Here is a 26,188-nt window from a genome sequence, read left to right on the forward strand (position 1 = left end):
TTCCGTATCATGGGACCGAAGGGTCGATACCGCGTTTGCGATGACAAAGTTATCAGGACAGACACAGAAACCTTGATGGCCTTTTTCTCATTTGCTTTTACGCGCAAGCAGTTGTGTCTGTAGGCACTTGGATTTGGGATGGAGACGGTCCAAGAGACAGTGCGCCCAAAAGAAGTGCACACTACAACTCAATTACAAAAGAATAATACCTGTTTATTTATATAACTATTTGCACATATAAGGTTAAGAGTGCGAGAGAGAGAGTGTTTACACTTGTGTGCACAAGGATAAATACCTGTAGTTGTTACACACTTGATATTCCTTGTTCCTTGATTATGTAGACGGTCTCTAGATTTGTCTGGATGTTAGACGTTTCGATAGTTCGGTTTAAGATCCTTGGAGGGCAGGTAGGAAGATGGCAGGTTGACCTAGGCAGCAATCGGTAGCAATGGTGGTTGGTAGGGGATAATCCAAGATGGGAGAGAACACTTAGTCAACCAACTCACGAGATGAACGAACTCTCGATCATCATTGATCCCATTCTTTTATTCCTGTGAGTCCTCCCCCTCACTGTTATGCCCTTTTTTGGAAATTTTGAAGTGCAATGTTCAATAGTGATTTTTTTTGTTTGTTCCTGGTGACACATCCAGAAGATGTCATCTCTGGACAAGGAAGCTAGTCTGTGGGAAAAGAGACAATCATATCCTTAACGATTTTTTTTCCTCTCGAAAAATTTTCGGATAAAATTTTTTGTCAAGTCCAGGCTCTTATACCTTGAATTAACTTTTTATAAAATAAAAAAGTTACTAATTCAATGAACATGTAATATGTAATGTTACAAGTGGAGAACAATTCCAAGGTTATATATTTATAGACACATTTTTATAAATAATTCATTCCTTCAAATTTATTCTTTCAAAATATCATAACTGAGTACAGAAATTAAGGAAAAATAAATAATGTAATAATTGTTTAGACCATTTCCTAATTCAAAGATATTTAGTATGGCAAAATAGACTAACATCCTACAGAAAGGTAATATTCCTTTTGCTATGAAACAAGCTAAAATCATAGCTATTTTGAAACCTGGAAAACCTAATGATATACCATCGAGTTATCGACCTATCTCACTCTTGAGTGTGATGTGTAAGCTTTTAGAGAGACTTCTTTACAACAGATTAAGCAATACAATTTTTGAGAACATTCCTGTAGAGTAGGCTGGTTTTCGACTGAGTAGGAGCTATACAGACCAGGTACTAGTCTTTACTACTATTGTAGAGGCTGGATACCAAAGGCAATTTAAAAACATCTGCGGTATATGTCGATCTTACTGCAGCATATGATACAGTCTGGCGGCAGGCCTAATCTATAAACTGCTCCGAGTAATACCCTGCTTAAAAATAGTTAAAATAATTGATGAGATGTTAAATAACCAACACTTTCAAGTTATCATGGGAAATTTGAGAAGTAGGATAAGAAAACTAAATAATGGCCTACCTCAGGGTTCTGTCCTGGCACCACTACTTATATTGCTGACTTGCCTCAAACAAAAGCAAGGAAATTTGGGTATGCAGACGATTGGATGATTGCCACGAGACATGAAGATCTTGCAATTACTCAGAAGATCCTGACAGAGAATTTATCTACCTTAGGACTATTTTTGCCAGTGGAGACTTCAATTGAGTAAGACAAAAACTGAAGCTACATGCTTTCACCTTAATAACAAACTGGCAAATGAAGAATTAAAGTTTATTTTGAAAATAATTTACTGAAATATAAGAACTCGAAATATCTTGGTGTCACTTTAGATAGAACTTTATCATTTAAAACACATTTGATGAATCTTGCTGCCAAAGTTAATACCAGAAACAACATTCTCCAAAGGTTATGTGGAACTGCATGGGGCTCTTTGCTGTCCACCTTATGGATCTTTGCTCTTGGCTTGGTTTTCTCTGCAACGGAATACTGTGCACTAGTATGGATGAACAGTACTCACGTTAAAAAACTGGATGCCCAACTAAATAATATCCTACGTATCATAACAGGCATTCTTAAATCTACTCCTATTCATTGGTTACCTATTTTGAGCCATATCCCTCTGTCTGTACTCTAAAAAGATAGCGATCTGCTCAGGGAATATGGGAAAATACTGTCCAGTCCACAACTTCCGATTCATCATGATATTGATAACCTCAGCATAAATTGACTTAAATCAAGACACCTCCCTCTCTTAAGAGCTAAATCCTTGCATTCCAATAATTTCAACCTTACTGAATCTTGGAAAAGGCTTTGGGCTGATGTCTCTCCGGTGGACAGTCGACAACTTCCTTGTATCACAAAGCGACCACCTGGATTTGAATTATCCAGAAATCTTTGGAATATGCTAAATAGAATTTGGACCAAACATGGGTTATGTAGGGACAGTCTTTTTAGTTGGGGAAAAGTTGCATCCCCACAGTGTGATTGTGGTGCTGAAAGACAGACTATACATCATATCTTGGAAGATTGTCCAATAAGATCTTTTCCAGGACAACAGAGTGACTTCCTGATTGTGACTGAAAGTGCTCTAAACAGGTGGTTCTTAACCTTCTTATACTCGCGGCCCACCAAATATCTCATAATTTTTTTGTGACCCCCATTTCTTAAATAATAATTTATATTTGTTAAATTATCTATAACAAATTGGTATCTATAACAAATTAACAAATTATCTATAACAAATTATTGCTTTATTTTTTTATATAATAAATGTAAATCATAACTTTATTATTTCATTATCTATTTAAATAACATTCAAACTTCACAATTAAGCACGAAAACTCATTAATTTTTAACAAAAAATAAAATAAGAAACATGTCGATAAATTGATCCAAAGTTGATGCTAAAACTAAAACTAAAACACCCACAACTTGTCGTAAAGATTTTGCATATTTTTTGCAAAAATATATAAATTTTCAAAGCCTACTACTAAGCCTACTATTTTTCATAATTACAGTCGAGTCCACATAAGTCGACACCATTGGTTAAGTAGTCAATTTTCTGTGGTCCTGGCCGACTTACATAGGCATTAATGTTAAAAAACTCCGGTTTACTCGACACCGTTTAACTCGTCACCACTGGATAAGTCGACATACTTTTGCCATCCCACACTCCGATAAGTCATCACCCCCTCCTGAAAAAACGAATTCACTCTGCACATGTGGTGCGAACTCGTTTTTTTCAGGAGGGGGACTCGATTTATTAATATATTTAATTATATAATATATATATATATATTAATAAAAATGCCTTAACATTTTATGTATTTTTATGTATAAAATAATAACAGATAAACAAAAAAAAATATACAATCTACATCAACATCACACCAGAATCCAATTTTGCATTTTCTCATGCCAGAGGCATTAAGAATCCTTAGACGTTACTTGCCAACAATTGACAATTGCGAAGATGATGTTTTCAAGGCGTTCGTGATGGTTGAAAAGAAAGTCGAGACAGTTAAGTGTTCAAAACAAACAAAACTAAATGAATTTTTCAGTTTTTCATCTACAGAGTAATTGTAAATGGAGGACACAATGTCTTGTAAGCCTATACTACTGTATAATACACTACTGTATTTTATTAATTGTGGTTTTGTGGTTTTTTTCCCAACTTCGCTTTAGTCACATCGTATAACTCAACACATTTCCACTTCCCCTTGGGGTGTCGACTGTATTTTTAAAATTCCAAGCATTGATAGTTTCTTAGAATTGCTTTGGAATAAAAGAAGTAAATACTGCAGTGTAAGTAGCATATTTGCATTTATTTCTTCTGTACTAACAGAGTTGTATATAGTAAGAAATAAAAAAAACTAAATAGGAAAACTTTATCTTTCTTATTTCATTTTTCAATACGATATTTGGTTATACACCAATTTTTTTTTTATTATATTCTGAAGGAAATTTTGCATTATTTGGCGGTCCCCCGGCAAACTTCTTACGGACCCCCAGGGGGCTGTGGCACCCCTGTTAAGAATCACTGCTCTAAACTATATTTCTAACTTAGATTTACATTTATGATTCGTGGTTTTTTTTCTGCCTTCTGTTTTTTTTTACTAATTAGATGTCTAGCCATACACTAAATAAAATAAATGGCAATATAGAAATAAATTTGTATGTATTTTCTCTTATCCTAGAAGATTATTAGAAATCTTTCTTTCATGACATTTATACTGGATGAAATTGATTGGTTGAAAATGTATTTTATAATAACTGATAGTTTGAATAAGAATATCAAAAATAAATATTTTTGATATTCTTAAATTTTATGATAAAACATATCTTATTTTAAAATGTTGACTTAATAAAATCCAAGAAATAATAATCCATAAAAATTAGCGACAATTTAAAATTAATTTTTTATAGCACTTTTTTTTAATTTTAGAATTTAATCAGTTTGTTCTAATTTTCAGATTTAAACTTTTTATGAGAAAAAATAATAATCAAACATAGAGGTTTAAGTTGGATATCATCTCTGTTATAAAATTTTCTTTATGTTTAATTTTAATTTTTTTCTCCTAAATACTTATTAAATAAATTTATTATATATATAAAAATGTTATAGAAATTTAATTTAAGTATAACTATTTTATGTATGTATTAAATTTTTTTTATTTTCATAATTTTCTTATGATAATTTGTTACATTTCAGTTCTTTTGTTCAATGATCTCTGTATTTATGTTAAATTTAATTTTGAGCATTTATCATCGCCATGTTGGAGAATTATCCTATCCTGGTTTATTGAATTTTGGAAAGTTTAAGGTAAATATTTTACATACTATAAAAATTTTCATAATAAATTTATTATAAATAGTAAAGCCTTTCTCTATATTGTTTGATAAATGCAAAAGAATATTGTTTAAGAAAAATAAAGTTCCTCTACTAATTAAAAATATTTTCTTAATTAGTTTTACAAATTAATTAACTGAAATTAAAAAATAAACAAACAACAAAAATATAGGAAAGATGTAATTTCATTATTCTTCCAAATACAAGTTAATAGTTACTAAAATTAGCGCATTACAATAAATTTTAACTAATTTTACTAAAAAGTTCTTTTATTAATTTGATTATTACTCAAGAAGTTTTTTAATCCTAAATCCATGATTATAAAGTATGATCATTAGTATTAACAGCAGATGCTTATTTACAGCATTAAATTCATTCAATTGTTAATAAATTAATTAATCAAACTAAGTAGTTAATAATAATATAAATGATATATATATATATATATATATATATCTCATAAAATATAATAAAAACAGATTATATAAAATTGGTTTTTAGTATGAAATAATTGATAGAAATAAATCATTAGAAAATAAATAATCTAAAATCACATAATCAAAATTCAAGAGATATATAGTTCTGAGATGTATTATTTTGAAGACTATATAAACTGTAATAAATCACAGGAGTAAAAGATTTAGAGTACAGGTACCCCTTGTATAACATAGTAGTTATGTTCCAAAAAAGTGCAGTGTTATGTGAATCTGTGCTATATGAAACGAAGGACTAATACAAAACATAGGGTTAGTGGCCAAAACTTAGCAAAAATATACTGTTCTTTCTCATTAATAAGAGGAATATGTTTATAAAATCAATCAGTAATATATCCAATCAATAATAACTAAAAATCACAATTAAAAGTACTGTATTACTCATTAATATTAAGTTTAGTTAAATGAGGGTGTTTTCTTTTTACAAAGTATCATCATCATCATCATAGCTTTTTTGTTGATCTTGATCAGAAATGTCAGAAATGTCTTCATTTTATTTTTATCATAAAAAAATTTTTGTGGATGACAAAATAAAAAATTGTCATCTCGTATCTAAATTAATAACTATAATAATTTATTAAATAATTTTATTCGGGTTTGGGAACTTGATATATATACCGTATATTTCCGTGGATAAGACAATAGTTGAATCATAAAAAACAGCCCCAAAATCTGGGGTCGTCTTATAGGACAGATACAAAAAAATTAGATTGAAATCTATATAAATTAAAACCATTATAAAAAAAATGGACAAACCGTAATTATTTACTAGTAGAGAGTAGGGCATGTCCACAAAATAGAATAACCCATACGATGTTTTTGTGAATAGTCAAGGTCATTACCCAAATGCCCAAATCAGTGTGAACGTTTGCAACAATAGCGAGGCAGAAAATAAAATTTGTTCATTTGAAAAATTACGAATAGGACATAATTCCATATACGCTATACAGTATTATTATCCAGATGATGATTGCTGATCTAAACTAAATTCATAAGCCATTGATAGTTTGGGGGTCGTCTTATAGGAGATATACGCTAAAACTATAAAACTGCCGAAAATTTATACTTTGTCTTATCTGAAGGTCGTCTTATTCGCGGAAATATACGATATACAGTCAAACCTGTTTTTATGTGCTCTTTTTATGCGCAATTTTTATTTGTGCGATTTTTTTAATGCAAATTTTTAATTTGTGCGGTTTTTTTTGTGTCGATTTTTTATTTGTGCGGTATAGTTGGCGACTAGTCTCGTGCGATTCGTCATGTCTCACGTTGACTTATTATAGCTAAATAAACTTATTATAGCATAAATGCACTTATTATAGTAATATTATTGCATGAATATGCGAAAAATGAAATAATTTACTTTTTAAGTCAACAAAACACCACCTGGACAAAAATATGTAAAACAGACGATAGACCAGACGATGCAGTCAAGTGCTGACATCTGTTGTCAATAAATTCTACGTGTGCTTTAATTACGTTAATTAAACCTTCAAAGTGCTTTCACATTCCTGGACCATTAAGATAAAATTCATTTCAAAGCATAAATCAAAGGTAAATGTACTGTATTATTTTTTCTATTTAGATATAAAATTTTAGGATTTTTATTTTATGTTTAGACATAATCCCTGAAAATGAATAAGGGCAAAAACAAAGCGAAGAGGAAGGTAATTTCCTTAGAAACTAAGACTACGATTTTTAAAACGAGTTATTTCCTATGTGAGACTTTTTTTATGCGGTCCCTGTTGACCGCATAAAAAAATATTTTTTTAATTGTGTTGCGAAAACTATTTTTACAGCCATTCGTAAAGTTTTGTGCGATTTTTTTTTTTAATGCGGTCCCTATCCACTGCATAAAAACAGGTTTGACTGTATATAACATGCCGGTAAAGCATTAGCCAGTTGAATGCCATAGTGGAAAAGTACATAGGCCATCGTGAGTGAAGGAGTCACCCCAGCAGGTGGTGTAAGTAACTGAATAGTTAAATCTAAATTTAAATATGTCTGGAAGCGAAGACTTGCTCAGGGTCCAGATGGTGTAACTGGCAGGTGCACTGCACGGTAAGCAGAGGTTGCAGGTTCATGTCCTGTTCCTGGCTAGTTCTTTTCTCCCAGAATGTTCTAAATTATTTAATAAAGTTTTATAATTATTAATTTAGGTAAGAGATGGTATTTCTAGTACCAAATTACTTAATGTCTAATTATTAATTATAGCATATTAATAACCCAATTAATTATGGCAATTGTTTGGCTTAGTAAAAATATGTTATTAATTGAAATTTTGTTCTACAGACCCCTCATTTCAGTCAAGTACCAAGTGATTTTTCTCCAGAATGTGTTCAAATTGTTTTAGTTGGGAACAGTTCAAGTATCGAGATACTGCCATATTTTGTTCATCACTTTTACAAATGATTACTTACCTCAGTTAAAAAAAAATTAATAACATTTATCTAAAAATGTTTAAATAAATTTTACTAAATTCGAAGATTAATCTATAAAAACAAAATATGTGACAGTCTTAAATGCTAATGTCTGAAAGCAACATCAACAATACCTGGTTATTAGGAAAGCTAGGACGGGGAAATAAAATTGTACTATCAGTTTTCATTAAAGTAAACCCGACGAAAGGCACAAAACAAATTGAAAATCTCAATATTGTAAAATTCATGGGCAAATTTGAGACAAAATGCATGCTTACTTGAAGAAAAAAATATCGAACTTTGGAGTTTGCACCTAAAAGTTTGAAATTTTGTATGGACAATTTCCTAAATTCTTTTACCACGTTAGAACAAAACTGGAAACTGTATTGTACAGGGGATATCCCCAATTTTTCAATTGTATTGTAGGAGTAGGATATTGTATGAGGGATACCTGTATATTGAAAAATATTTTTAAATATTGGTTAAAGTTTCTAAGAAAATATATTATTACAGTTTTAGATTTATGAAATTTTGGTTATTATATGCCAATAACAGTTATATCTGTAGTATTCTTATTCCATGATTTACATTTGAAAAAATAGTGAATTATCTAGATTATATTATTTAGTTTATATGTAACAAAAAAGTAACCTAAGGGAAATAGCAAATCTAAAAAAGGTATAATAGATTGTTTGCTCTATTGTACCTTTCATTGGAAACTAATTAGATTTAAAATGAGACAAAATTAGATTAAAAGTCATTTATTTATTTTAAGATTACTTTTTCTTTATATTAAGATGATGATGTACATTTACCATATCATTCGCAAACCATTGTTTTAGAATTTCAGTGAAATTATGAAATATTCAAAACACTTATTTTGTTTTATTACAGTTGCCATCTCTGTTTATAAAATGAATTTTTGTGTTTGTATATGAAGAATGTTGTTTTAAAAAATATTGTTTAGGGATAATCTTAATTCTTATTACTATTTCTTGTATTATGCAATCAATATATGAAATCAAAAAATGTCGTAAATGACAGGTAAACTTCCTTACATTATACAGAATTTTAATCTGTTATTGATCTCATTTAATCCATCATTTTAATTCATCTAACATGCCCTTTTAATATTAGAGGAAATTCTAGTTTTATTGATTCTAATTATAGTCATTTATTTACTTCATTTAATATTATCAGTTTAAGTGCATTCTAAAGTGATTACAGTAAGTAAAGTCTACTGTATTCATTAACTTAAATTATGTAAGTCATCATCATAATTTAAATAAATTAGAATGCTAAAAATATTGCATCTTTATAAGTATCAAGTTTAATAATAATAACCTTAACAATATAAATTTCATATTTTATTGATAACTTAACAAAGTTTTATAGTTAATATTAACAGATTGCAAAATAAAAATATATTTTTTACAGGATATTAATTATGATGTTTTTGAATTACCTATATATATGGTTATGGGTGCTCTTGGTATGTAAATTTTTCTTTTAGTATGCTACAAATTATATACATTGTTAATTATTATTATTATAATAAATAAGTTCAATTTTAGAATATGTTTTTAAGTTTAAACGTATATTCATTTTTCATTATTAAAAATTAAGACTATACAAAGTTTGAGTCCTTTTGCCTACTTATATCCTTTTTATTCCAGTCCAGGAACCACAAAACAACCGACAACTTGAAGTAAAATTTCTAAAAATAACAGATGAATACAATCAATCTTCAACTTTATTTGTATAGTCTTAATTTTCAATAATGACAATAGTCAAAATAATCCTGGGCTTCTATGTACAAACATATATAATCAAATATATTACTGAAAAAAGTTAATGCGTGAATTTTTTTTTTAGATTTTTGCTTTTGAGGAAAATTTGACAGGTCGTTAAATAAGATTATTGTTTTAAAAGTTAAAAAAATCTTAAACAATAACTATATTTCAAACTTATAAGTAACAAGCAATGAAATATTAATATGGAAGCATATTTTCACTTTTTATAAAGTGACTTCTTAATTTACTAAATGGGTAAGTTTCAGAATGTCTCATGTGCAGTTTAAATTCATGTATGATGCAAATCACTGAAACGTGCATAATAGACTAATGAGAGTAACTCTCATTTTAGCTAAGTTACCCCTGACTGGAACGTCATTGTGAAATAAGTAAAAATAAGTGCAAAAGTAAAATTCGAGCACTTCCATTAGACAACTGCTCCATAATCTTCAGCAAAACAAAATGAGAAAATGGTGAGCTAGTATGCTGGTCTCTTGTGGTGCTTTCTTAAAATATGGTTGCTGCATATCATTTTAAATTCGTATAATTTAAACATGCATAAATTAAGAAGTCATTACGTTACTGATTTAGGAGTTATTTATTTACATTTTAATCATATGCTATTTTTACTATTTATTAAAATCAAAAATAATTTGTTATAGAATAAAATGTTTTCATACAGGTGGATTATTAGGTGCTCTCTACAATCACATTAATTCAAAACTGGCTGTGTATAGAATGAAGTAAGTTGTATTTTTTAATATTACTTCGATAAAAGTTTATATTTTTTAAATACCACAATATAATTCTAAAAATATACAGGTTTAAATTTTAAAAGTGGATTATTTTATATATTTTTGATATTTCTTTCATTTACACATTTTTTCTTAATGAAATCTCTGTTAATTACATATTTTGTTATTTATATAAACATAAGAGAGCATTGATTATCAAAAATCAATTTCAAGGACTACTAATTTCAGAAATTACGAATTTTTTACATAATGTCTATCAGTGATTTTTCTGTAGGCCTGTTATTAAGCTATCTTATTAGCAACTCTAATATTAGGTTTCATTTATTTCAGTACAAATAGACAAGTAGGATTAATAAGTCACAATCTTTGAATGCATTAAATCTCTTTTACTCTTATTTTGATATCATAGTAGAATTAAAATTAATATTTATAGTTCATTTAAGTATTGTCAATAACATACAAATTTATTTATTTATTTTATTTTTATGTTTACATCACATATGGCACCATCAAATAGCTATTTGGCCTCCTCCAAATTAAAACAATCATATTCCCACAAAATCATAAGAAAAACTAATAAAACAACTACAAAATGAACATAAGACATACGTTTTATGGCTAGAGATTCAATTTACATAATTATAAATTATAAGTTTATTAAATTATGTGTAAAGGGGTAAATTAAAATGAAATTTGAATTATAAAAGGCAAATTTCTTACATTCCAGTACAATTATATTTATATAACTACTATATATTTGAATGGAATTCCAATAGTTGATGTAGAAAGATAGAAATTATAATCTGAAAAGATTTATATAATCAAAAATGGAATTTTTCTTTTTCATTATTGAAAAAAAGAGTATTATTGAAGCTTGTTAGTGTTTTAGAATGTTATAATTTTAACCAAAACATTAAATAGATGATTTTTTTTAAATTTATACTTTTATCTATTTAATATAAATTAAGAAGGAGTGCTTTTAAAGTAGATTTTTGAGAATTAAACTAGTTTTAAATCTTTAGTATATTCTCATTCTTATAAAATAGGTATGATTAAAAACATTCTAATCGTTTAAAAAATCCTCTCAGTAATAGTAATGATTATTATTATAAGTAAATTTCTATGTATAATGTTAAATACTGCCATTATCTTTAATATATTTATTTATTAGAATTTCTAAGTTTTATGTAATGAAAGATGCTGTTTTATAGAAAAGCTTTATTTTAGATATTTGCATCATAAATATTCACGAGTATTGGAATCTGCTGTTGTGGCCATAATGTCAGCTACTGTTGGGTTTTTGATGATTTATTTTTCAAATGATTGTCAAGAATATGGAGAAAATATTGAAAATTATACTATTCAAGTTAGTAAATTATGTATTTCTTTAATATTATAATTTATTTATTTAAGTAATAATAAAATATTAGATTCACAATAATAATTTTAGTAGCATAGTGTTTTTTAAATTGGAATTTAAATGTTTAACTAAAATTTTTTATTAAAAGCTATTGATATACAGCAAATACACCTATCCCTCGTTTTACACAGTACTTTTTTTACACGTTTTCGCTTTTACATGGTTTAAAAAATATATGTAGAAAATAAACTGACTATGATCAAAAAGAACAATTTTTAACTCTAATCTACATCTATATTCCAATCCACCCTAATTATATGTTATAGTTGATATTTAGGATACTAGGTGACAGTTTTATTTCAATCCGTCAAATAGTAACCGATAAACCGATATAGGGTACTCCCCCATACGCACAAAGTTGCATTCGTTGCACATAGTTTTAAACCAGAAAATTTTAATTTTTCATATTCATAAGTAACAAACGATTACATTATTTTTAATTACATTTTTTACATTACATTACATTACATTACACAATTACATTACATTTTTATGAATCTTTCAGATTTTATTTTTTGTTCCTTTGTACTTTGTATTTAATTAATAAAAGAATATATTTTTTTTTTGCCTTTCAATATTTTTGTTTGATTTATGTACCTTTAAAAAATTGAAAAAATTCATAATTAATAAACAACGAAATTGTGCGTTTTTTGCATACTTTTCAATTTACACGATTTTACATTCAAAAAGATACAAATTTGATTTACACGTTTTTCTCAGGAACCTATCTTCCGTGTAAATCGAGGGATGGGTGTATTCATATAGTCATATTTTTTTTCCCCCCACAGTATCATTGTCCTGATGGTGAGTTTAGTACTCTTGGAGCTCTTTGGTTTCAGACTCCAGAAGCAAGTGTACGAAGTATGTTTCATAATTTACCAGGTTAGTGAAAAATATATTATTTTTCAATATTATAATTATGTTTGAGGTAAAATGAACAAATTTCTTAATAAGAATAATTTAGTTTTATTTTAGAAAATGTTTTTAAGAGAAATACATTTCAAAAAGTCCTTCTCATTCAGTAAAGCACATATTATAAAGTATGTTTAATGACAAGCACTAATACAAAAATTAGAATAGTGATATTATACTTTGTTGTTTTTAATTTATTTTATTGAATAGACAATTGTCATTTTTATCTTTGGACTGCATTTTGAGAAAATTATAGACCTATAAATTCCCACTGTCGTCCATCCATCTATCTTTCCTTAATTTCGAGAACAGAGTTAGATAGATAAAAGACAAGACCGGATATGGAAACTTTAGGGTCAGGAGGCCCTGTTAACTATACACAAACTTCCGATGCAAACAGGAAGTCACATTATTTCAATTCAAAACTTTTTTCCTGAGAGCAGTTAGTAGATGACTTGCATGACTCTCTTTTTAAAGGAAAAGTATGATGTGCAGGGGCAAGCCACTAATAATATGAGGTGCAGAACATGTTAAAAATTTTACTTATTATTGGCATTTACTAGTTTTTTAAATACTCATCCCTACTCATAAAAAAGGTGAAAGCCTTATTTTTGAACTTTTAGAAATTATAATTGAAAATTATTGACATTTCCTGATTCCCTTAACCTCCTGTCTAAAAGTGTGTGAAGTCATGCAAGAGTCCTTGTGAGCTGTTTTCACTATTGCAGTTTGAAATTTGAAAATACATATGGAGTTTTATGAGCACAAAGTTTTTATTTTTAAATTTAATTAATGCTTAAAAGATAAATTATAATATGTAAATAAAGCTCTTAATGTAAAATATGACTGAACGTTTGTATATAATTTTCTGTTCATAAATATTATGGACCCCTGTATATGCAATTACAGGGAAGGAAGTTTGCCAAAAGTATATCATTGTCTTCAACAGGAAGGGAAGAGAATCAAAACTATCTCAAAAACTACGAATAGTTAATGGTGGCCCAAAATTTTTTTATTTAAAATAATATAAATTCAGAAATATTTAAATTACTTCAGTTTAAGTTATAAAACTTAAATTTGTTAAATATTGTAATTTTTAGTAAACTTTAATGACAATAACATTAATTTTTACATCTTTAAATATTATTTTTAGTTTTGAATGTAAGAATAAATTTGAAGAACATAAATTACTAATGTTGCAATGAATAGTATATTTTGCCTCAGGCTGAATACCGAATATTCGGCCAAACTATTCGGCTTGATTAACACACATATGAAAATTGGCGCACAAATTGCATTTTGGCAAGGACCCTGCTCTCTATTGGCCTGCTGTCACTACGTTTTGCCAATTGCATTAATTCTTGACAGTTGTAGTGGACAGACAGGAGCGTCATGGCAGTATGTGATAAAGTGATGATATCAAATGTGGATAACAATGAAATGACCTACACGTGTAAATAACGGAAAAAGAACAGAGAAGGACCGCAAAGTGAAAATGTGAAAATAAATATGAAATTGAGTCGATAACATAATTGAACAAGTCGGGGCAGCTTATTGGTGCGAAATTCACGGTCATCAATGCCAAATAATTGTTCTTGTAGACTTTGGAAAGTTAAATATGCTTGTAATGAAAGTCACTTAACGTGCACGGGCGAAAGCCTGGGGCCGTTCGGGCTACCAGGCTGTCTCAAATATGTGAAATCGTAACTGTGACTTATACCAACGTCCTATCTGTCTCTTTTCTCTGTTATCACCAGGCTATGAGTCGCATAATTGTAAAATGGGAAATCTACGACAAAAAAGTGACAAATTGAAAGTATCGTGCGCGCACATTATGATGTATGCATAGGCATACGTGGACTAGAGCGATAGATAGAGAGAAGAGAAAGGGAAGAGCAAAGACGAGCGCTTAAAAAGAAGGATAGACAGGGTCAGACCCTCGGATGTGCGACGTTTCTCGAACGAATAGGTGTGTACGAGTGCCGATCTTTGTAATTATAAATTGTGAATACATGTGATTTATATTATTTTGTTTTTTATTTTGTGCAGGTTATAAGTTATAAATAAATATAAACAAACAACACTAACCCGATAACATTAAATCTAAATATCAAAATGATTAATTTACTGTGTTTTTGTTATTTCTTACTCCTGTTTTTAGGTATTTGACCGAATACCGAATAGTAACCGAATATTCATTGCATCATCATAAATTACAGTATTAATTGACTGTGATACTCATTTTATTTTTTATAGGAACATGGTCAATATCATCATTAGCAATTTTTATTGTGTTTTATTATATGCTTGGATGTTGGACATATGGACTTAGTATTTCAAGTGGTTTATTTATTCCAACTTTACTGATTGGAGCTACTTGGGGCCGTTTAATTGCTAAAATAATAATTGCCATTTTTCCAAATCAGGTATAGTAAATTATAAAATTTTTGAGTAAAAGTAGAATGTGTGCTTACTCTTTGCATTTCATCCGTATAAATGAAAATGCTGTTATATATTATTTTCATATTTACTGTATGCAGAAAAATACTCTCTAAACTGAGAAAAAACAAATTACAAATTGTGTACAAAGTTCTGATATATTCTGGTATAAAAGCTAAAAAAATAAATATACTTTGTTTGGAGATAGCAAATTAAACAAAATAAAGTAAACAAATTAATTTTTTAAGTTTAACAAAAAACTAAAAGATTTCTCAAAAATTTTGTTTTTAAAAGATTTTTATGCTGTCTTGTTCTTGTTCAGAATCAATGAGAGTAAGTTTTTTTAATTCTCTCTGCCCTGTGGGTACTAAGAGGGCAATTTTTTTTTAGCAAGCCCATTATGTGTTTGGTCAGACCCACAATGGGATGAGGTGCAGCCAAACATCTGGACAGACCCTAAAAATTTTTGAGGTTTTTCAACCCAGCTGGATTCAATTCCAAGTACTCTAGAGCAGTAGGCTGTCACCGTAATTACTCAACTATCTGGTCATTAATGAAAATAGTTTAGAAAGAGATTACAATAAATGGGAAATAACAAAAAATTGAATGAGGATTAAACAGCAAAGAGAAAAAATATTAAAGTTATTTAAAATTATTATTATTATTTTCTTAAATAAAGAAAAAATAGAATTTACATTTTTATAAGATTTGAAATACAAAATTGTAATTAAGGAAAATTTTTCTGAAAATTGAAGATACAGTAGAGAGTCATTAATCCGAATCAATTGGGGACTGGGGTTGTTCGGATTAGTGATTTGTTCGGATAACCGGTTATGTACGAAAAAATATATTAACCTGTCCGATGTTCAAATTTTTCTCCGTTGCGTGTCTCTTCGTGTTGAATTTTCGTCGATTTTAAGCCTAACGAAAATTTTTATAATAATAATTGAGGCTATCGTATCGTTAAAAATTATTTCTTTATTTTGTACAAACAAATAAATATATTGAAGAATATAAAAACATGAAAATTATACTTTAGAAGTAAATCTAGTATCAAAAACGTTCGATTCAGCACGACACAGTCCGACTGAAAATCGTTTGGATAATTGGCGATTTGGATTACTGGGGTTCGGATTAACGACTCTCTACTGTATTTATTTTATTAGTAAATAAATAAATTTAAAATAAGTTGTTTTAATTTCAGCCATGGATTAATTTTAGTAAATTTGCATTGATTGGTGCCGCTGCAATGCTTGGTGGAGTTGTAAGAATGACTATTAGTTTGACAGCTATTCTAATTGAATCAACTGGAAATTTGACCTTAGGTCTTCCTTTAATGCTTACATTAATGATTGCAAAATGGGTTGGAGATTATTTTAATGAGGTATTTTGGATTAATTTGTATGAATTTTTGCTATATTATTAAATTTTATAGTTTTAATAATAATAAATGCTCTGAAGGATCTATTTGAATCTGAATTTGAAATCATAATACTGTTTTTATTTCATTCTAAAAAACATTATACATATATAGTAGTGTAAATTTTTACTGAATAAGCTGGTATACATTGTAACAAAATAATTAATTTTTGAATGTAAGTTTCATTTAACTTTAATCAGATATATTTTTATTATATTTGAAAAACATTATTAATATATGTTGTTGTTAATATATTCTTTTTCTGTTAGATAGTTTCCTATATATTATCTGTTCCTTAGCAATTCAAATCTATCTGTCATTGACCTTTGAAAATTTTACAGGATACTTGTAATATATCTGTTATGTTTTTCATTAGAATAAATAATATATATATATTATGTTATAAATAACACAAAACTTTTTGAAATATTTGCATGATATTGTAAAAAGAATTAAGCGTGTTTTCAGTTACGACTTTATTAGCATTCTTGTCTTTTATCGATAACTGAATATTCTAAAAAGATCCGTAATTCAAAACACCATGTATCACTCATGTTTAAGTTCAAAAAGTGAAATTAACATGAAAACCAATGGAAATTAATCTTAAAACGATAAATTTTTCAAATGCTATTTGTTAAATATGTAGATTCTAGCATTTATCAGCATCAAAGAAACTCTGACTTCTTCTTGGTGAAATAAAACATAATACACACATATATGTGAATATTGTTCAATAATATTTACTGTAGTACTTAATAATATTTTATTATTAATAAATAAAATACAATAATAAAACAATTCTATTGAATTCAGAGCAGTTTTAAAATCAGTTTGAAAACTGGACTGGCATCTGATATTTAAAAACTGATTTTGAGAATTTCTGATTTTTGTCGGCAATGACACACATCCAGTAATTCATTTTGTAATAGAAAAATGACTAGATTACTAAATTACTTGAAATAAAGTTACAGATCTTTCCTTAAGTGAAGGAGATTTCTCTGAATTAGAATTAACTTACTGCCATTAAACTGAAAACAGCTTAAGGAAAATTAATACAAGATCCCCATAGTCTACTTTGGTTAAATTGAAATTGAAGGCAATGCTTTGGCAGGAAACATTATTGAAGCTGAGTGTTTATATTTTGATCCTCAAAATGCAACAAAGAATATTTCTATATTAGAGTTATTTAATATCAAGAACAATATATACATTTTTTAAAAAGATAGACTTAGGTATTTCTAGAAGCTCATACAATTTACCTGGCTGTAATAAAGGAACAACCTGGATGAGATGATGATTTGAAGTTGAATATTGAGCTCCTTACTGGATTAAACTTTTTGTATAAAGCTTAGGCTGTAGCTGCCCAAAAAAGTATATGGTTTCCATGCTTGAATGTAGAGACTAAGAGAGGTTTTCAAAATATAGTTTAGTTGTTAGTGACGGGAGATGGAAATTGATGTCAGCTAAAACATAAACCTCAGTATGATTATATTTCAGTAAAATATAATTCAATAAATCAGACTTTTTACATAGTAGTAATACTTTAAGTGTGATTAAGACTTTTATTATTATTATTATTTTGTCTGAGTCAATATTATATCAGTTATCCAAGTGGAAGTTGACATCACAAACAGCTTAGTTATGTGAAGTGGTTATAATTGTGGAATGTCTTGATTAAGGTCTGACTTATTCTTAAACTGAAATCATTAAGCAGAAAATTAAAATATTTTTCGTTTGCTCGATTTTTTTTTTTTACAAGACAAGATATTTTACTTAGGGAATAGAGCACATTTAAAATATAATTATGAAATCTTCATTTCACTGTAGTTTAAATATTTTAAAAAGAACGAAATTATAGTATGGAAAAAAATATGAAATTTTTTTGGTATTGAAGAAAAATTGTTATAAAAACAAAACACACATGTTTTTAATCAACAAATCCTTAAAACCATTTTTAAACATTTCTGATTGAACATTACATACCATTATTTAACTATAACAAAATTTTATCCCTTACAACAGCATCATTACAATGAATGCCAGGCTATTTATTTATTTATTTAAATTTATATTACTATTTATTACTAATAAGTTTACAAGTGTTAATGTAAAATGAACATGATTAAAAATATATGCTATCTTTATAGAATATTTATTGAATACAATATTTGTAATCAGAAGAATTTAATAGATTGTAAAGTTTCTATTCATAAAGTAATGTTTTTGTTAACACGATGACTTCAAAAATCAGAACTTAATAGCTACAAACATTAGTGAGTAAAGAATAGAACTATTTCATTTTTATTACTGAAAATAGTTTTAAAATTTACTTCCCTTTTAGATAACTAAATTTGTGATGAATATTTTGTAAATTTTTATATTATTAAAACTTGCAATTACATCCTTTATAGCAATCATGTTAACCAAAACATTACTCCTTAATAGGAAAAGCTTTGAAACAATCAGTCTTGTTGGTTATTAAGATGTAACGCATCATTATATATTAGATGTTATTATTTAAGCAAATATTTCTATAGTTGCACTTATAGTTAGTTATTTATTGTCTTGTAACAAACAATTTTTACAAGTTTAGCAGAGAAGATTTTACTATTAGTATTTTTTATTGTGTGTTTACATAAATATTGATATAATGAAATTTTTCTGTAATAACAACAATAATAATTTTAATTTTACCGTATTATGAAGTTGTATTAAAAATATACTTCTAAATAAATTTTCTTTATAGAAGTATATTTCAATATATTTATAATTTATATAACTTTTTACTGTTTAATTTTCTTAAATTTTATATTTAGGGTCTATATGATATTCATATTCGATTAGCCAGCGTACCTCTTCTTTCTTGGGAGCCACCACCACTTTCACATAATATTTATGCAAGGTAATGAATGTTATTTAAAGTAGATAAAAGTTAATTATTAACATCAAAATATATTACTAAAATATGGTAATTATTTTTACTCTTAATTAAATTATATAATTTTAAATTAAAACAAATCTCTCTCTTAAATCAAAACAAAAATTTTTAATTTTTTCATGCATGATATTACATTTACAAATTTAATGAGCATAGATTAGTTTTAATGTATAACAATATATGATCTGTTTTCTTTGTTAGTGGAAATAATTTAATATATTTAGAATTATTAAATTACTATATTTTTGGGACTATAGGCTCCATGGTTTGATAAGCATCACTGTTAAAAAACCAAATATTTATAAAATGCTTTGTTTGATAAGCCACATGGATGTTAGATTGCAGTGAAAATGTTTAAAATAATCCAAAACTTCCAATAAATGAATAATAATAGTGAGCATTGAACCACTAAAAAAGTTTTATTTAGTACTGGTACACAGAAAACAAATATATCATATATGTATACACAGAAAAGGACAGTTTTTCTCACTCAAAACCTTCAAAATTGCTGGCTCCACTATCAGACAGACAAATAATCTTTATTAGATTACTATCAGAGACAATCAGTTCTGTCATTTTTGACTCTAACAATTCATTATTTAGGCCTATTTCTTCCTCCTCTTCTGAAAAATTATGGGATGAATAGGGCCTTAGCACCTGACTTCCTCTGAAATCTTACTAGTTTTCAATTCTGATATGTACAAAATTTATGTCTTGGGAACTGAAGGAACATTGGAAAACTCTAGAACAGTTGCTAATTAAATTGATTAAGTCCAGATGACCTGATTGACAGATATATGATGTCTCTCTCTCCCCCTCTTTTACAACTGGTAGCCATGGAGGAGTAATTTACATGATTGTCTTAAAAGCTAACAACTGTATTTCTCAAATCTTGTAGATTTACAAAGGGGTTTGCAGAATGATACATGGAATTGAACCTGAACATGTAGTCAATTGTGCCACCTGGGCTGTATTCAAGGCAATCAATAGTACATAAATTTTTTATTGTTTGTTAGGCTGCATTTATATTGTAACCTAACCAACCCTTTTTTGTTGCACCCATGTCTCAGCACCTGTGACACTGTGCAACAAAAAAGTATCACTCTCAATTGCATAACTTTTCAGGTTTGTCAGTTAGATAGCCATTCTCTGGACAGTTTTCTCAGAACCCACCTACTGCACACATTCTGTCCAAACATTCAAGGACAATGTCCCATGCTGTGTAGCCGTGAATACATACTCAAGTTGCAGCAAGCTGTGTTTGTTTCCAAGTAATAAAATTAGGAAACTTAATTTTTTGACCTATAGTGGTGTCAATGAGCCTTTGCAATGTTTCCGGACAGATGATAAAACGAAGCTTAAAGTCTCTTAGTTACCTTTAATATAAACTGAATCAATACAAACTGGACAGGTACAAATCGTCATCACAATGTGTAATACGTAGACGCCATTACCCTTTCTCCCTCCAGCACCTATCAAAAATGTTACATACGCGCCCCCACCCAACATACACTTTCTTCTGCACTAATACGATTGATACCGAACATCCCGCCCACCTTGAAAGAACAGTTTCAATCTGATGCGGTTACAAGACCAGTGTCACTAATCAGTTAATCAAGAGGAAGTGGGCATATCTTCACAATAGGTCGCTTGAGCTGTTGACCGGATGCCAATTTGACTGTCACGACCCGTACACAATTGTCCTCTCCAGGATGAAGTTCACAAACTCTCGCCATCTTCCATTTTGTGGGTGGTAGATCGTCCTCCTTGAGTAACACTAACTCACCAATCTTGATGTTCTTCCTTTTGGCTGCCCATTTAGGTCGTTGTTGTAGCCTTACAAGATATTCACGTTTCCACCGTCTCCAAAAATGTTGCAACATCTGTTGGCCTAGCTGCCATCGAGAAAGGCGGTTAGAATTGATGCTAGTGAGATCTGGCTCAGGAATTGCTGAAAGGGAATCGCCAATAATGAAGTGTCCTGGTGTGAGAACTGTGAGATCATTAGGATCACTGCTAAGTGCTGTGAGTGGTCTGGAGTTTAAGCAGGCTTCAATTTGACACAACAGTGTTTCCATTTCCTCATAAGTCAGTCGATGAGGTCCAAGTACCCTTTTTAGATGGTATTTCACTGACCTTACTCCAGCCTCCCACAGACCTCCAAAGTGAGGGGCTGCAGGAGGGCTGAAGTGCCATGAAATGCCTTCGTTGGCAAGCCAGTTGTATATCTCATTAGTATGTTGCCTGATTGAAACATAATTGATGAATTTTTTGAGTTCTCGATCTGCTCCAATAAAATTGGTACCACAGTCACTGAAAATATCAGAGCATTTTCCTCGTCGAGCTACAAACCGCTTGAGAGCTGCTAAGAATGCATCTGTTGTCAGTGCACTGACTAGTTCAAGATGAACAGCTCGAGTGACAAAACACACAAACACCGCTAAGTATGACTTGAATGAATGTTGACCTCGACCCTTGATGAGGCGAAGTTGAAAGGGGCCTGCAAAGTCGACTCCGCACTTAAGGAAAGGACGCGCTGGATTCACCCGCATTGGCGGTAAATCACCCATAAGTTGTTGGGCAGTTTCTGCACGTTGTCTCACGCACGGAATGCATCGTCTTATGTGATGTCGAATGGCGTCCCGGGCTCCAATTATCCAAAAACGTTGTTGTAAGGTTGACATCACTAGTTGGAGACCTCCATGTAGTAATCTCTTATGCTCCATGTCTATGAGTAACTGTACAAGCTTGTTACGATGTGATAACAAGATGGGGTGTGCTTGATCAGGAGTTATCTTCGCATATCTAAGTCTTCCGCCCACCCTGAGAATTCCGTTGTGGTCAAGATAGGGATGTAATTGTGTTACTTTACCCTTGCTTGGAAGCGGTTTGTTATTCCTTAATGCCTCAATCTCTGGGCCGAAGCTGTTGTGCTGGATCACCTTAACCCAATATAAGAGAGCTGAATCTAATTCTTGCTTTGATATAGGACCTATCTGACGTGCAGTAGCAGGAAGACGACAATTGTTGATAAATCTGTGTACGAATGCTGTGACTCTTTTTAGCTTAGACAATGATGAAAACGTGGTCAATAATGACTCATCCATTCGAGTGTGAGCCACAATGGTATGGATCTTCCTTTCTTCGACAGCACATTCTGCACTATTACATAACGCAGGATTTGTTTCTGGGAATTGAGTGTCAAGAAGCCAATGAGGGCCATGCCACCAAAGTGACTGAGATAGTAACTCAGTTGCTGAAATCCCTCGGGAAGCACAGTCCGCTGGATTTTCTTCGCTAGAAATGTGATGCCATTTGGCGTTGGGAATAGTAGTTTGAACTTCCGCAACTCGATTGGCAACAAATGTTTTCCAACGTTGTGGAGACGATGATAACCAAGAAAGTGTGATCGTAGAGTCTGACCAGGCATGAACTTCGGTGATGGGTCTCCTTAGGGAGGATTGAATTGTTCTGATCAGTCTTGCCAGAAGAACAGCTCCACATAGCTCCAGTCTAGGCAAACTGGTTGTTTTCAAGGGTGCAACTCTCGTTTTTGCCGCTATGAGATAAACTTGACTACCCTTATTATGAGCCATAGTCCTCAAATAAACCGCTGCCGCAAACGCCCTTTCAGAGGCATCACAAAAGCCGTGTAAACTAATGTCTTCGATACTTGACTGACCAACACAACGTTGGATCTTGATAGTTCTAATTTGATCCAATTGGTCTCGAAATGCCTGCCATCTTTTCTCAAGGTCTCTCGGTAAGTGATCATCCCAGTCTGATTTGAGCTGCCAAAGTTCTTGGAGCATCAATTTTGCGCGAATAGTTACTGGTGCAAGTAAGCCAAGCGGATCAAAGATCCTTGCAATATCTGACAAGATTGTTCGTTTAGTACTATTGATGTGTTCTGGTAAGGTGGTTGCAGTGAAGGAAAGGTGATCAGTTGCAGGATGCCACTGAAGACCTAACGTCTTGACTGACTTCTCATTATCTATTTGAAATGGGAGTTGAATCTCTCTTAGTTCTGGTGAAATTGCATCTAGTATCAATGGGTGATTTGACACCCACTTCCGAAGATTAAACCCACCCTGTTGTGTCAGTTGAATGAGTTCTGCTTGAAGTCTAAGGGCTTCTTCTGTTGAGTTAGCCCCTGTCATTAGGTCGTCAACATAAAAGTCTTGAGTGAGCACTGTAGCTGCCAATGGAAACCTTGCACCCTCGTCCTTAGCCAATTGTTGGAGAACCTTGGTAGCTAGATATGGTGCTGAAGCCGTACCGTAGGTGACTGTTAATAATCGATAATCCTTAAGAGGCTCGGTTGGATGGTTCCTCCAAATGATTCTTTGAAAATCTCTGTCATCTGGATGTATCCAAATCTGCCGGTACATTTTTTCAAGATCTGCTACCATCGCAACAACAGGAAACCGAAACCGAATTAACAAACTGAGTAACTCATCCTGTATTCTTGGTCCAACCAGAAGCTCATCATTGAGTGAGTGTCCTGTGGTAGTTTTAGCCGATGCATCAAAAACAACCCGAAGCTTGGTTGTAGTACTTGTGTCTTTGAACACTGCATGATGGGGAAGATAATATGTCCTTGAAGGGTTGAGCTGGATTTCCTCCTGTCTAATTGCTTCCATATGTCCCAAGGATAAATATTCATCCAAAAAAGATTTATATTGATTATACAGATTGTTGTTCCCTTGTAGCCTGTGTTCTAGTTGTTGAAACCGTCTAATGGCCGTCTTTCTTGACTCTCCAAGCCTGTGTGTGGAGTTTTTGAAAGGGAGACGAACCACATACCTGCCGGTTGAATCACGTGAATGTGTACTATAAAAAATGGTTTCACACAGTTGTTCCTGTGTTGTTAAATGTCTTATTTCAGGCAGTTCTTCCAATTCCCAGAATTTTTTTAGCTGATTATTAATACTACAGTGATGAACCTTGACTGAAACTGGTGGTTGGTTCAAACCTATTGGTCCTGATAGTACCCAACCAAATACTGTGTTCAATGCGCTAGGAGTTCCTGGTGGTCCCTTGCACTGCCCTGGACAAATAACCTCATTGTAAACATCTGCACCTAAAAGTATATCGATTGTGCCTGGTTTATGAAAGGTTGGGTCCGCCAATTGAAGTCCCTTTATATGTGCCCAATTGGACGGGTCACAGTGGAAATTCGGCAAGTTTGTTGTCACATTTGGAGTAATTAGTGTTTCTACACAAATATCCTCTGAATTGCTTGAGGTAACCCTTATGTTAATGCATAAACTACTGGACGCGGTGCTAATACCGGTAGAATTAATTCCTGAAATAGTTACGTTAGATGGTTTCCGCTTCAGTCTAAGTTGCTGAGCACAACGTTCAGTAATAAAACTTGTTTGAGAGGCAGAATCCAATAGAGCCCGACATGGTTGTAGTTCTCCTTGAAAGTTCCTCACTTGAATGACAGCAGTGGATAGCAATACTTGTCTATGCCCACTTGATTGCTTTGACATGTGTGACATGACTTCTGGTTCTACAACCCTGCTGGAGGTTGTTGCACTGTCATGTGGGCCATCTTGATGTATAAGGGTGTTATGTTTATGTGAACATTTTTTGCAGTGACCTGCTTTACACTTTGTTGCCGGATGTCCAAGCTTCAAGCAGTTGTAGCATAACTCATGCTTCTTAACTAGATCTCTCCGTTCGTTCACCGATGCGCCCAAAAATGTCGAACACTTGAAAACTGAATGTGGGCCATGACATATGGGACATGCTGGCTGCACAATACCATGGTGTGCTGCAGCAGATATTTGCTTGGACTGTGAAAACTGACGAAGTCTGGATGTTGGCCTTGATTGGTCAGAATGAATATTGGGTTGGGAAACAGCCAGTGCTCTAGCTCGTTGTTCTAAAAAAGAGGTTATGTTTTTAAATGTTGGTTCTTCTGCGTCCTTCTGAGCAAGTTCCCATTGTCTACGAGATTCTTGATCCATTTTTTCTCTGAGGATATACAGCAGAATAGAGTTCCAATGTTGTACAGGTTGCTTTAATACCTTTAGTGCACGAATACACTCATTAGTTGTATCTAGTAAGTGTCGTAACGCAGTGGCTGATTCATGTGCAATGTTGGGTTGCTTGAATAACTTCTGAATGTACGAATCAATTATCTCACGATTGTGATTGTATCTTTTTAACAATGTATCCCAAGCTTCCTGATAGTTTCCATCCGTGATGGGGATGGATTGAATCAATAAAGCGGCGTCCTGTCGTACTGAGGATTTCAAATATTGGAGTTTTTGGGCACTAGATAGTGTAGAATTATTATGAACAGTTGCTGTGAATAAATCGCGGAAGGAGAGCCATTCGTCGTACTTGCCGTTAAAAACCGGGAGTTCCAATCTTGGAAGTTTAACTTCTGTTCCAGTCGCACTGTTGGGTACTGAACTTATGGTTGTTGAATTTTGTTCAACAGTCATGAGTCGAATAGTCATGGCTTCCACGCGACCAATTAGTGTGTTATATTGAGCATCATGTACCTCAAATTCGTCTTCCAAACATTCTCCACTAATGTCTTGTTGTAACTGATCGATTTCGTCCGATAACGTGTTTAATTTTTTAAGATATAGTTGTGCCGTTACCTCACCGAGAGGTTGAACTCCATGTTCCTCTAATATATTTTCAATCCTGGTTACCCGTCCCTTTAGTACCTTCCTTCGGTTTAAGAGTGCCTCCATCTTGAATGCTCGTTATGCCTTAAGATGTCCTCCAATTCCCAATGTATCCG

General features: G+C 31.1%; 1 protein-coding gene across 1 annotated transcript in view; it reads left to right on the forward strand.

Moving 5' to 3' along the window:
• The window catches only part of ClC-b (chloride channel protein 7), a 58,404-nt gene that overhangs the window by 25,463 nt on the left and 6,753 nt on the right, over window positions 1–26,188 (forward strand). Inside the window, exons 10-17 of the mRNA XM_067272631.1 lie at window positions 4,691–4,801; window positions 9,180–9,234; window positions 10,218–10,278; window positions 11,518–11,656; window positions 12,499–12,592; window positions 14,879–15,048; window positions 16,266–16,445; window positions 19,298–19,383. Of these exons, the coding sequence (XP_067128732.1) occupies window positions 4,691–4,801; window positions 9,180–9,234; window positions 10,218–10,278; window positions 11,518–11,656; window positions 12,499–12,592; window positions 14,879–15,048; window positions 16,266–16,445; window positions 19,298–19,383 (896 nt within the window). The remainder of the gene's footprint in view (window positions 1–4,690; window positions 4,802–9,179; window positions 9,235–10,217; window positions 10,279–11,517; window positions 11,657–12,498; window positions 12,593–14,878; window positions 15,049–16,265; window positions 16,446–19,297; window positions 19,384–26,188) is intronic.

Source organism: Centruroides vittatus, unplaced genomic scaffold, assembly GCF_030686945.1.
Source record: "Centruroides vittatus isolate TY-2023 unplaced genomic scaffold, ASM3068694v2 contig_452, whole genome shotgun sequence".
Classification (NCBI taxonomy): Eukaryota; Metazoa; Arthropoda; class Arachnida; order Scorpiones; family Buthidae; genus Centruroides; species Centruroides vittatus.